The following is a 12,656-nucleotide window of genomic DNA, read 5'->3' on the forward strand; positions in this document are numbered from 1 at the left end:
TTGTCCTTATTTTTCTACTCCAGCGCACTTGAAGGATAAGATGCACATGACTTTGGAGGAGAGCAGTGGAAACCAGGAAGGTCAGAGCAGTCATTGGACCCTCCTGGGATGAGTTTGATGATTACATAAGGACAGGGACTCAAAATCTTAAATTTGCTAAGGGGCTGGCCCCGTGGCCGAGTGGTTAAGTTCGCGTGCTCCGCTGCAGGCGGCCCAGTGTTTCGTTGGTTCAAATCCTGGGCACAGACATGGCACTGCTCATCAAACCACGCTGAGGTGGCGTCCCACATGCCACAACTAGAAGGACCCACAATGAAGAATATACAACTATGTACCAGGGGGCTTTGGGGAGAAAAAGGAAAAAATAAAATCTTTAAAAAATAACTTAAATTTGCTAGGAACCTTAGAAATTGTATAGTTCAATTTTTTTTAGTTTTAGTTTTGTTTTTACCACCTCCATCTCCTCCACCCACTCCACTCCTACCTCCTTGGGAATCCTGGAGGTGCTTCACTTCTGAAAACATTTCTAACCAGAGAAAACACTGCAATCAATGTATGCTCCTCAAATGTATGCCACACTACTTGTGTATGCTTTTGTGTAGACTATATGAGAAAAAGTATTCTTTTCCTTTCTGCCCATAAGTTCACGATCTTGAAATCCACCATCCTGACATCTAAAGTACTCTTAAAAACTGAAAGTGTTTTGGTAAGTTTGGCACCAAAACTTATTTAGTGGCAAAACTTGACCTGAGCTGATGGGTAGTTTATAGCCTTTCTCTATCTCATTTACTGTGACTATTCAAATGTTTTTCAGAAGAATTATTCATCTGTTTTCTCCTAGACCCTGCTGGGGACTTTACATAATAGACAGTATATTACATTTCTGAACTCTGTAAAATTTTGAATATTGAAAGGCACTTAGCCCTGAGGGTGTCAGATAAGAGACTGTGGACCTGCATTTGGACTTAAAAATTTGTCACTACTTGGGAAGGTTTTTAGTGTGTCGGCTCTTGTGCAATTGTTCAAACAAGTCCAGAAGAGTGCTTGTGCAAAGCATCATGGTAATAATCTATTATAAATACTTATAATGCTTATCCCAAGTTTCGAGTCCTTCTCTAACCTTTAAATGTATCTTAAGGAGTACCTTTAATATAGGAATACATTAAAATAAGGAATATTTTAAGGAATGTATCTTAAGGAATATTTTATTTAAAAATATTGTTAATTCAACATGCAAAAAAAAAAATTTTATACCACTCCTCTCTTAAGGAATAATTAGAGAATGGAAGGTGAGCTGTTTAAAAAGGTGTTGTATGTCCAACTATGCATGTGGGAAAATCAGGATTTTCTTCCCATTGTACAATCAAAAGAAAATACAGAAATAAATTATCTACAACCCTAATTGTAAATGTGTGCATAAACTCAATTGTTCTCATTGCCTTCCTGAGTAAATATTTTAAATATGATCTTACTAAATATTTTTATGTTGATTAAATATGGCTTTGATTCTTTTTACATACGGGAATCTCTCGTAAAATTTTGTTTGGAAAGAATTTTATTCACTTGAGTATTCATTGTGTAAACGGTATAAAGATAGAAGAGAACAATGATTGTTAGAGATTGTGGAGTATAGCTTCTGCAATCCTGGGAGGAAAGAAAGGTGACCTTCGGGCTGTTTCAGGTGAAGAATGTGGATGGGATTATAAAAGAGAATTTATTTCACACAGTGTCTTTCTGCATCAGTGATTTTAATATGGATTCTTCGTGGTTATCAAGAGTTGGTCAGATGATTTTTCTTTTTACACACTGCTCTCTGGATTCTGACCTAGTGAATTCTGGGCTCAGTCCTCTTCCCCCATCTCTTTCTTGATCCAGTCCACGTAGTTGAGTACGTTGGTGTAGAAGCCATACCCCCTGCTGCACCCGATGCCCCAGGATACTATGCCAGTGGCCACCCACCGATCGTTATTTTGATCCCTCACTGCAAAGACCCCTCCGCTATCCCCCTGACAGGCATCCTGCTTTAAAGACGGGTCCCCAGCACAGAACATGTTCTGAGAAAACACGTCGTTCCTCCTTTTTCCCCGGAGCCATCTCTCACATGCCTCTCGCTTAGCTACGGGCAGACGGACAAACCTGAGATCGTGAGAAAGCCTGTCCTCCATTATCCCAAAGCCACTGACATAGCCCATGAGGCCCCAGTCATAGAAGGTGTCGTTGTCAGGGAGGCAGATGGGGAGAAGGTTGGGGCCCAGGGTGACACTATTTTCCAGCTCCAGCAGGGCAATGTCTCCCTCAAAATTGTGAGACTCTTCCTGGCGGTAGTCTGGGTGGATGATGACCTTGCGGACAGGGTGGTGTGCCATTTTTGTGATCTCTTCCACGCTTACGTGGCCCAGAAAAACATCCACGCTGTCATTGTTTTGTGCGCTGTAGTCCTTGGGGCGGAGGGTGTGGGCAGCCGTGAGGATCCAGCGGTCGCCCAGCAGGGCTCCACCCCCTCGCCCGTGGATGTTGGTGTACGCCTGCCACGGGAAGTTGCCCAGCTTGGCTTTTTGCCCTCCAATGATGCGCTGCTTCTGTTCCACAGGGTTGACGGGTTTCCCACACACTGGAGGAGAGACAGGGAAGGCAAGGACGAGTCAACTCCAGGCCCGCCCTCTTCCCTCCAGTGGCCAGTCACTTCCCTTTTCATCCCCTCTTTTTGGCTCTGGGCCCTTTCCTCTTTCTCCTCCACTTCCTACATCCCATCCTTGACCAGTCTTCTCCCTGTTTTTGTTTATTTCTTCCCGGAGTTTTTCTTGCTCTTTTCATTCTCTGATTTCCCATCTGCTCAGTGAAAATGCTGGAATGTCAGGACTGAGTCGAGTTCTCTAGGTCCCTCTCTCCCTTTCTCTTGGAACGTCTCCTCTCCTTTTTCCTTACTGCTCAGGTCTACTTTCCACTTCCAGCTGGAGTGTCTCTCCACTCACCTTGTCTCCATTCTCTGTGCATCCTTTTTCTGAGGTCCTGTGGGACTGCAAAAGTCACTAAGGATGGCCCTGGAGGGTTTCCACTCACCTGGCAAACACCGCGGAATCTTCTCTCCTCCGTATTCATTCTTCCAAATGCCCTGGGCTGTGCAGGTATACATCCCTGAGGGGAGAGGGGTTGTGATCAGGTTGGGAGGTGGTGGGCAGGAAAACCAGGCTGCAGAGGCCAATGAGCACTGAGTGTTTGGGGTGGGGGTGGGGGTGGGGGGGATGGGGAAAGGTTCAAATATGTAAGGATGGAATATCAAAAGTGTTAAGAGGCTCCGCAGATATATTTCTGTTTTAATATTAAGTGACGAAATCAGAATACTTAACTCTATGTTTGATGGGATCCACGTTTGTGAAAGTAGACACAAACACTGGCAGGAACATATCGAAATCTTATTGGTGACTGCACTGTGGTAGCGGGATTGTAGATATTAACGGTAGCTGCATCCTCTGACTGCTGTTACTGTGCCATGCTTATTGCTAAGCACTTTATCTGGATTACCCCTCATTTAAGTGCCTCAGTGACACTTTCAGGTACGATTATACTCATTTTTTGGATGCAGAAACTGAGCTTAAATAATTTTCATGATATTACCTAACTTCTCAGTTCCCGAACCAAGATGCAAAGTGAGACCCGTCTAACTTCAAAGCTCAGTTCTTCAATAGTAGCGTATATAACCTATATGTAAGGTTATATGTTTTTTATATGTTTCAAACCTACAAAGCATGTGATTTCTTTTACTTAAAAAAAGTTTTAAAGATACCCATAGATGAGTTTGTGAGTCATTTGGTAAACCTAAATGCAACAAATCATAACATAGCAGCCTGAGGGGGTGAGTGGGGAGGATGCTGGGGGAAGTCCCACTGATGTAGCTATAGTGGTGGTGATGGTGGGGGTGGGCGGTGATGGTGATGAAGGTGGTACTGGTGGTGGTGGTGGTGGTGGTAAGAGGGAGCTGACTGTTTATGAGATTCAAGTCTTTCTTTGTATCAGCTCAGGTGCCTCCTTCTTCAACCCTACCAGATGCCTCTTGGCACTGTACTTTAGGCCACTGAAGCCAGTTTTCTGGGCAGATACCTTAATATACATTCCTTACGGATTCCATTGGAAGAAATCTCAGAAGATATCCCAAGAAGACGGAAGGGAGAAGATGGCCATTTGCATGGGTCCCTACCTCGCTCGGACTCGCTGAGGCCATGTCTGGTCTGCATCTTGTAATACGGCTCATGGCAGTAGTACTGGATACGGGCTTGGTAGGTGTTCACTCCCTTTGTAGTGGTATAATTGAAGTCCCCATTAGTCAGGCTTCGGGGCTGCCCACAGTTCTTGACTTGGAGAGAACATAGGGCCGTATGAGAGCTGAGAATGACCATACTGGAACTTCAGTGGGAGGAAGGTGAGTTGTCTGCCCACAGAACAGGCTGAGAACCATAGGGAAATATGGTCGGTGGGGGCACCTGCAGTGGATGGGAATTGGATAGAGTAAAATTCACTTCCGGGTGGAGCCCATCAATCCTGCTGAGATGAGGGCTGACTGGTTCCTGAGATGGGCCACAGTCTTCAAAGCACAAGTCAGGGGGAGGGCCTTTTGGGGAGAGGCTTACTTCAGACCCCCTCTTCCCTTCTCAGCCTAGGTCCCCAAGGCTGGGGCATGGGAAGTCCCCAGGGGCAGACGCATCCTGAGTTGTGACTTACTCTTGCACCTGGGCATGGCGCGATGCCATGTGCCGTCATCCTGGCAGACAGCTGTGAAGGAGAGCAGTGCCTGTTTTCCCTGTTTGAGCAGAGGTAGAAGTGCCATTAGGACAAGGAAGCCCGAAGTTTCCTTCCTGCTTTTCCCACACAGGAGCAGTAGGGAATGCAAAGACACCTCTTGAGCTCTCAGACCTCAGCAGCCCCATGGATGGGGCTCCTTTGACCTTCTCACCAGCCAGTCCTCTCAGGCCAGAGTTACAGACGGGAGCCCTGAGTCATACAATAGAAAGTCAGAGCAAGGGCCAGTTGTCGTACCCAATAATCCTCTCTCTAGACTCTTGCCTGTTTTCATTGAGGTCCAGTTGAACCTCAAAATTTTAAATTAAAAAAATAAGCCCAGTTGTATGTTTTCTGCATTGAAACAAAAGACTCTGCTCTGAAGCAGGACCCTGTTTCTCTCGCTCTGGAGTGCCCTGCTAGTCTCGGCCTGCATCGCTTCAGCTCTCCTAGACTGCAGTTTTCCCGAGGGAAAGGGCCTTTCCTACAGTCCTAGTGCAGCCCAGTCACTTTCAAGGGTGTTCGAGATACTGATGGATGCTAAGTGCCATTGTAGTTGAGCGAGAGCAGGGACAAGACGAGAAAACAGCACCCTCTGAAATGAAAAGGAATTGGACAATATGAATGGGTTTTATTAAGACCAGCGATCATCCCAGAGAGTTAGCTCTGGAAGAGATTGCAAGAGAGTGTGTATGAGAACTGGGATGCTGAGTGAAATGTAAATAGTGTGAGATAAACTGTGTGACTTGCTTTAAATTCTATGAGGTGAATGACAAATGTCAAGGTAAGGGAGGTGGTGGCATAGGGAAGGGAGGTTGCAACACGAGCAGAGAGTATGTGAGTGTCCAGTCTTCTGGGCCCAGGACACTCAGTCCTCATGTCCTAGCTGGAAGCATCCTGGAGTAAAGAGCAGTTCGTCTGGCTAACTCGGCTTGATGCAACGTTCCAAGGTAACCTCCACGGAGGCTGTGTGAATATGTGTTTCTTTTCACTGTACCTCTTGCATCTGGAACACTGCCTGATACTCAGTAAACACTTAAAATGTTTGTTGAATGAATTAACAACTACTTAAGAACACACCAAAGGTCTCTTCTCTGATTCTGATTAGGTCTTCCATAAACAAAGATGGGAGATCCAGTCCCAGGTCCCTGGCCACGGGTAACTCCAATCGTTTGCTTTTTTTTTTAAATAGCACTTTAGTTTACCAACTTTTGTGAGATTGGCCAGTGAATGATAAAACCACATACTTTCCTGAGTCTGCAACCTGAGGACAGGATAGTGGCCCCGGGTGAGACCACCAAGGTACATAAAAGAACCCTGGAGCGAGAGGCGGGAGATTTGGTCCTAGTCCCTGCTGTACAAAATCGCTGTGATGCTGGGTGAGTCACTCCTTGCACGCCACCTCCACCCCTGCCTTTTCGGTTCTCTACGTGAGCTATTGGACTAGACCAGTACTTCTTAAACTTGGCTGCACATTAGAATCACGTGGGTAGCTTTAAAGACTCCTGATGCCCGGGCTGCACTGCAGACCAATGCAATCAGTCTCCAGCAGAGGACCCAGACATCAGTGTTTTTTAAACTTCAAGTGTTTCCAATGTGCAGTCAAGTTTGAGAGCTGGTAGACCAGGTGACCCTTCCAGCTCAAACATCTATGATTCCACTTGGGGCTGAGCCTAAATCTGCTGTGGGCCTACCCACCTGAATTACTGTGAGAATGTGGGGCCGGCTCTCTCCCCTCAGCCCTGGGCTCTCACCTCCATGAGCTGGTAGCCTTGTTTGCAGGTGGCAATGTAGTAGTCACGGAACTGGTACTGAGCCTGTGGGTTCTGGAGGATGGTGAACTCGTCTAGGGTCTTGGGCTGGGGGCACTTGATGACTGTTGGGGAAACCAGAGGGCATGTTTATTTCAGAGCCACTTGTTCTTCTTTCCATCCACCTGATCTACCCCGTTGCTGGTCAGTGAGGGAGGCCCCCAGGCAACCTTACCTTCAGTGGTATAGTGCAGCTTCCAGCCCCGGCTTTCCCCTGACTCATCTGTGAAGAACAGCAGATCCACAGCATTGCCGCTGATGTCAAGGTCAGTGGGCCTCTGTGTCCCACAGAACTCGCCCATGTTTCTCCCGCTGGCATAGATCTGGTGGGGGAAGAGGGAGGGTCATCTCTCCAATTCAGACATTTTTCCACAGGGCCAGGATGGTAGGTGGTGGTGGGGGGAATCCTGCTTTGTGTATATTTGCAGCTGGAGGGGGAAAAGGGATCCCTAGGACCTACTTCCAGATGTGTGGGGACTTGCCTAGCCCATGTGTGATGTTGGTCGTTCCTGTCCCAATTGGCCAGAGGATCTAGCAGGAAGTAGGGATGAGAGGAGCCAAGTGGAGATGGGAAGGAGAGGAAGAGGTCTCTCAGGGGGTAGGATGGCTGTACCTGTAGCTGGTCATAGGGGCAGTGTACTTGCTGGTGGTCATCGATTTCAAAAGGCTCCAGGAACTTGAGCTTAATGGTGAGGCCGCGCTCCACCCGGATGCTGTAGTTGCAGCGCAGGTCGGGGGGGTAGGGCTGGGGGTACTCCAGGCTGGAGACGTAGCCTGAGGGCTCTGTGTACAGCTCATTACTGCACTCGGCTGTGAGAGCAGAGCCGGGAGGATGTCACCGGAGGATTCTCTGGCTGGCCCAGCAAGCCCTTGCTCAGTCCCTGCCTGCCGCACCATCCCAACCTCACCTTGGCAGGAATGTCTGTCCTTGTGAAGCTCATAGCCTAGACGGCAGGAACAGAAGTAGCCGCCAATATAGTTGTGACACAGCTGCTGGCACTTGGGCTGGGGATTCTCCTCAACTGAGTTGCGCTGGGAAGCACATTCATCGAGGTCTGGAAGAGGTTCCGGAAGGAAGGGTTAAATTCCTGCCAGGGACTTCTGTGGTGGCATTGGTCTCAGAGAGATCACTCTCCAGAGGCCTAAAGACAAAGCCAGCTTCTGGCCACCTGGACCTCCAGGCCTCTCTAATGCCTGATGGGGACAGAGCCCAGGTTAACAGCCCTCTTTGGAAAAAGCTTTCTTGAGGGGAAAAACAAGGAAGGCCAGGCTTCCTGCTGCTGCTTTGGATTCAAGATACCTTTTTTCCGGCTCCCGTTCAATATGACTGAGGCCAGAGAAGGGGGCACCTGGGGACCACTCACCCACAGCTTGGTAGTAGGCCAGGAAGCCCTTGTAGAACATAATGGTGCCATTCTCCTCATTGGAGAAGTCTGTGTGGAAGGTCAACAGCATCTTGTTCCCTTGGGACACAAATTCCTTCTTTCCTGGGTGGTTGCCCAGTGGAGAATCTGGTTGCCCACAGAACCTCCCTAGGGTTTTCTTATCAGCAGAGATCTGGTGGAGGAAGGACAAGGGGTAGGAAGAAGAGCTGTTGAGGAGACATGCCCCATGTGGAAGGTCAGTGAAGGTCGTTCTCTTGGCCCAGAGATCGAACCATGCTCCCCTGCTGGAACAGCCTCCAGCTGGTCCCTACCTGCCGGGCTCTGGCTGTTGTAAACTTCTCCAGGTGACTTTCATCGGTCCACCCCAGTCTCCACTGCTAACTCTCTGTACGTTATCCTGTGCCTGCTACATCGCCCCTTCCCTGTTTTATGTTCCCCCAGCATGTTTTAGACCTTTCTTCATTCCTACCCTCTTCTATACCCATCTTCTACTGGAATCCTGGTTGTCTCTACCCGGCCTTTATCATTCCTTCATTCCTAGAGCCTGGACTTGTCTGCTTTATTTTCTGTCTTATTCCACCTCACCTTAGTCAGACCATTCACATCCCGCCGTGCCTCTTGATACGCTCACTGAGTGTGAGCCTCTGGAGCCCACCAGGCTTTGCATTGGCAAGCATCGTCTAGCTTCCCTTATCTCTTTCTTCACCGATTCCGTAACCCTCAAAAGCATCCTGCCACCAAGATTCCTCCTTCCAACAATGCAAACTTCTCAAGTCCTCTGGGCTAGAAAGATGTATCATTTTCATGTTATTCTCCCATAACCTCCAGGGAGACTCCTGGGAATGGTATTTATTGGACGTGTGTAGGCTCTATTTGAATCCTGAATCTAGAATCTCATTTTTATTGGATATAGAAAGATGGAAGTGAGAAGGTACCCTAGGTTGTTACAGAAGTGAGGGGGCTGAGCCCATTGTCTTGCTGAAAGCTCTGCTTGAGCTACCAGCACACACGTTTCTCTTCCCCACCTTCTCAAGCTCCTGTCGAGGCAGGCAGCCATGGTGATACTGTTCATGGAAACAGGAAAACTGAGGCACAGTGGTTGCCCAAAGACTCCCAGCAAGGCAGCAAATGGGGAAGGTTTTTCTGACTCACGTAGACAGTAAATTTCCTGAGATCGGGGCCTGTGCCTTCCCTCCCCTGGGGTTTCCCCCTTCCGTGCTCACTGAGGGCCTCTAAACCCAATGGACACCCCTGACTGGCATCACCTGTCTCTCCGAACTCACTCGGCCGTCATCTCGCACAGGGCGGGGGCTGTGTCCAAGAGTGGGGAGTGCCATCGGGGGTGGTTAGAGCACAAGTCCTCAGGTTCCAGAGACACCCAGCTCTCCCTCTCCCTCCCAACCTGACCCCCTACCTTGACATAGTCATAGAAACAGCCTTCAGAAGGCTCCAGGTCAAACTGCCAGAAGACAAGCTTCACTCTGTACCCCGTGGGGACCGTGATCAAAGTGGTTGTTTCAAAGTTGTTGGGATAAGTCTTGGGGTACAGAGGGGAAGTCACCTCCCCAAAAAGCTTCTGAGGGATGGGGATGGAGCCTTCCACCCTGCAGAACAGGACTGGCACCAGGAGGTATAAGAGCCACCTGCCAGAAAGAAAGAGGGTATCTGTAGGGCTGGAGGGGTGCAGCACCCTTGCTGTTTGTGCAGTGGCTGGAGTGGGGGATGGGATGGTCATCCTGCTGGGCATTTTCCTCTCTGCCCATTCACGACCTCACAGAGATGTTCTAGAAGCGGGTAGGTAGAGTGGGGAGGCCAGTATCTGGAGCTGCTCCATTGGTGTTCCTCCCCAGGGCAGTGTCCAGTCCAGAGGTCATCACATTCTTCATCCCTCTCCCCATCCTCCTCCCCTGCCCTGTCCCAATACTCTCCTCCCCTTCCCGGAATAGGGCTGGCTTGGGACCAGTTAATTAAGGGTGAGGGTTTCCAGTCATGGCTCTCTGAAAGGGCTCTCAAAGGCTCAGCAAAGGCCTCTGGGAGAAACCGCCTGTGGAGTACGGAGTCGAGCACAGAGGACACCCAACCTGGGCAGAGTGGGTCCCCCATCTCGCTGATCCCCTGTTATGAGCTGAGAGGAAGAAGGGAATGTGGCCATCACCTCATATGTCTAAGGTCTCCTTTCGTCTTCAGGAGGAGCGATGGGAGGGGGCGTATGTGTTCGCGTGTGCGCACATGTGTGCACACTGGAATAGATAAGGTATATGGGGAGGGGAAGGGTGCTCCTGTCTCCCTGAATAAATGTGGGAGCAGCGTTGTCTCCCATGCCCAGGATTCTCCCCTCTGTGGTCTCCCTCCCTGCTGGGTCCCCGTCAGCCTTACTCACATTTCTCAAGGCCTGTTTTTGGATCCTTGACTCTCCTGACAGCGTCTTCATCCACTGTGCGTGGAGGGAGAGAGCGGTCATGCAGAGGAGGGAAGGGGGAGGGAATGACTGTGGAGAGGGAAGGAGGGGACCATTCCCGGAGGAAGGTTGTAGGGGAAGAACTATTTGCATAAAGAAAACAAAACAAAAATCTGTTTCCAGTTTAACTTAGTTTTGGTTTTGAGATCCCTGATGGTGGTGCCACCTGCTGGCCTACTTGGGAAGGGCTAAGGAGGTTGGTCTGAGGTTGGTTGGTTTTAGGGACAGGAAAGCCTTTGGTGGGAGGTCCGGACTTGTGTTTCTAATCTAATCGGGATTCTCCCAGTCTTCAGAGACCTTCCCAGGGCCTGCTGCTGTCTTTATAAGGTTCCTATCCAAAGGACAATGGCAATCACAGGTGAAGGGATTCTCTTTTCTGTACGGCCCTTTTCCATTAACCCGGTACGTCCTGTCCTTAGTCACCCAGCAGCCCCAGTCCAGGAACGGCCAGGATTTCAATGCCCAGGATGATGTGATGGGGACAAAGGGGTAGAGGAGGGCAGCGCAGGAGCGGACAGTGGAGAATGGGGTTTGATTGCTCTGGGGCCCTGGCCTACTTCACTCATGAGTGACATTCAGACATAGAACAGTGATTGCTGTGTCAGGGGGACCCTAAAGCAGCGCTGGGGTCTGTTTGAAGACTCTTCTTCCCCTCCTCAATGAACTCAGGCCAATGAACTTGGCTCTTAGAGAAGGAAGGGCAGCTGTAAAGTGTTAGAGACCCTTTCCCTCAGCATCTGTACCGGAACTCAATGGGGTCCATCTCTTGGTGAATGCAGATCCTCCTGAACTTAGTGCCGTGGAGACTTTCTAGCAAGGGTGCAGAGGCTATGTTACAACTATGCAACAACTGGGCTCAATCAGGGCACATGTGCAGGCTATTATATAACAAGTTCATGGTACCATTACATAACAGGTTCAATGTAACATGCCATTACATAGCGAGTTCAAGGTACCACTGTACAATGAGTTCAATGCAACATGGCTTTACATAATGAGTTCAAAGAACATGCAATTACATAACGAGTCCATGGTAACTTTTGGACACTTGGAGGTGGAGCAATTTGCAGGAGTCTTGCTGCAACTGTGTAAGTTTCACCGTAAGATGGCAACATCGGCAAAAACAAGGACATGACTTCTGAGAAACAGCACATTGCGTTTCTTCTCTGGAAAACGTTTGAGAGGCCACGTTAGTTATTGATCAGATCCTCAGTAACCCTTTCCTTGCCTCGTTCCCAGTCTCACATCTGGTCCCAAGTTGGAGCCCTGAGGGTCACAACTGCCCAGGGCCAGGCAAATGGTGTGGCTGTGGACCCAGCTGCCCTGGTCTTTTCTGAGAGGAAGACAGGCCCCTTGGGAGGGAGGAGGGGCTCTTGTCTCTCCTGCCCACCAGGCCATACTCCTGTTTCAAAAGTTTCCTCTTTGTGGAAGCCTTTCTTCGTCAACTCACCATGGCTCAAATACCCGATGCACGGTATTCCATAGGGAGGCTCAGGTGCAGAGTAGACCTCTCAGTTCTTAGGCCTTTGTAGTCTATCCTGCTTCTCCCCCTATTAGATTAATCCCTCCACTCCTCCACCCACCCACCCATTCACCCACTCATTCGTCCATTTATGGGTGACCTATTTAATATCACAGGCACTTTCCCAGGCAGTAGATTGCAAGGATGCACAAAGATGGGGCAGTTCCCCATTAGGCAGTGACCAAGTCATCAGTGAACGTAGTTAGCAGGTACATGCAAGATCAACCGAAGTTTGGAGGGTTTCTCTAGCAGGCGTGTATGTTGGGACTGAGGAAGGAATCTGAGGCAGAGCTGGTCCATGACATGATCCATGGCCTTGTCGGGTCAGGAAAGAGAAAAGATAGGGAAGAAGAATAAAAAACAGATCAGGAGACAGGAGAGAAGAAGAATCTTGTCTAGCAAATTTCACATTAGCATCCTGACAGCAGTGTGTGTGTGTGTGTGTGTGTGTGTGTGTGTGTGTGTGTTTGTGTGTGCATAGTAGGGGCAGGATGGCAGAGGTTAACAGGTAAGGAGGAGGTGGTCCAAGAAGGTGAGTCTTAGCTGAAGCTGCCCCATCTGTCCCGGGGACTCTGAGTTCTGTCCTGATGTCACACAACATGACTGGAAAGGGACAAGCCTGGACCTCGAAGCCCAGTCCTAGCTTGACCTCCACTCTGCCCAACCACTCAAAATAACTTACCTTACACACTTGTCTTAGACCCTTG

The 12,656-nt window shown here is 49.1% G+C and overlaps 1 protein-coding gene across 1 annotated transcript; it reads right to left on the bottom strand.

Moving 5' to 3' along the window:
• Positions 1–1,537: 1,537 nt before the first annotated feature.
• C1R (complement C1r) lies at positions 1,538–11,270 on the bottom strand. The gene is made up of 11 exons (XM_070620619.1): positions 10,350–11,270; positions 9,384–9,612; positions 7,949–8,141; positions 7,493–7,639; positions 7,198–7,394; positions 6,760–6,907; positions 6,528–6,649; positions 4,717–4,795; positions 4,196–4,351; positions 3,061–3,135; positions 1,538–2,611 (listed from the first exon to the last, which is right to left on the bottom strand). Coding segments are annotated over exons 1-11 (2,118 nt in total). The 5' UTR covers positions 10,352–11,270; the 3' UTR covers positions 1,538–1,841.
• Positions 11,271–12,656: the final 1,386 nt, after the last annotated feature.

Source organism: Equus przewalskii, chromosome 5 (genome assembly GCF_037783145.1).
Source record: "Equus przewalskii isolate Varuska chromosome 5, EquPr2, whole genome shotgun sequence".
NCBI classification, from domain to species: domain Eukaryota; kingdom Metazoa; phylum Chordata; class Mammalia; order Perissodactyla; family Equidae; genus Equus; species Equus przewalskii.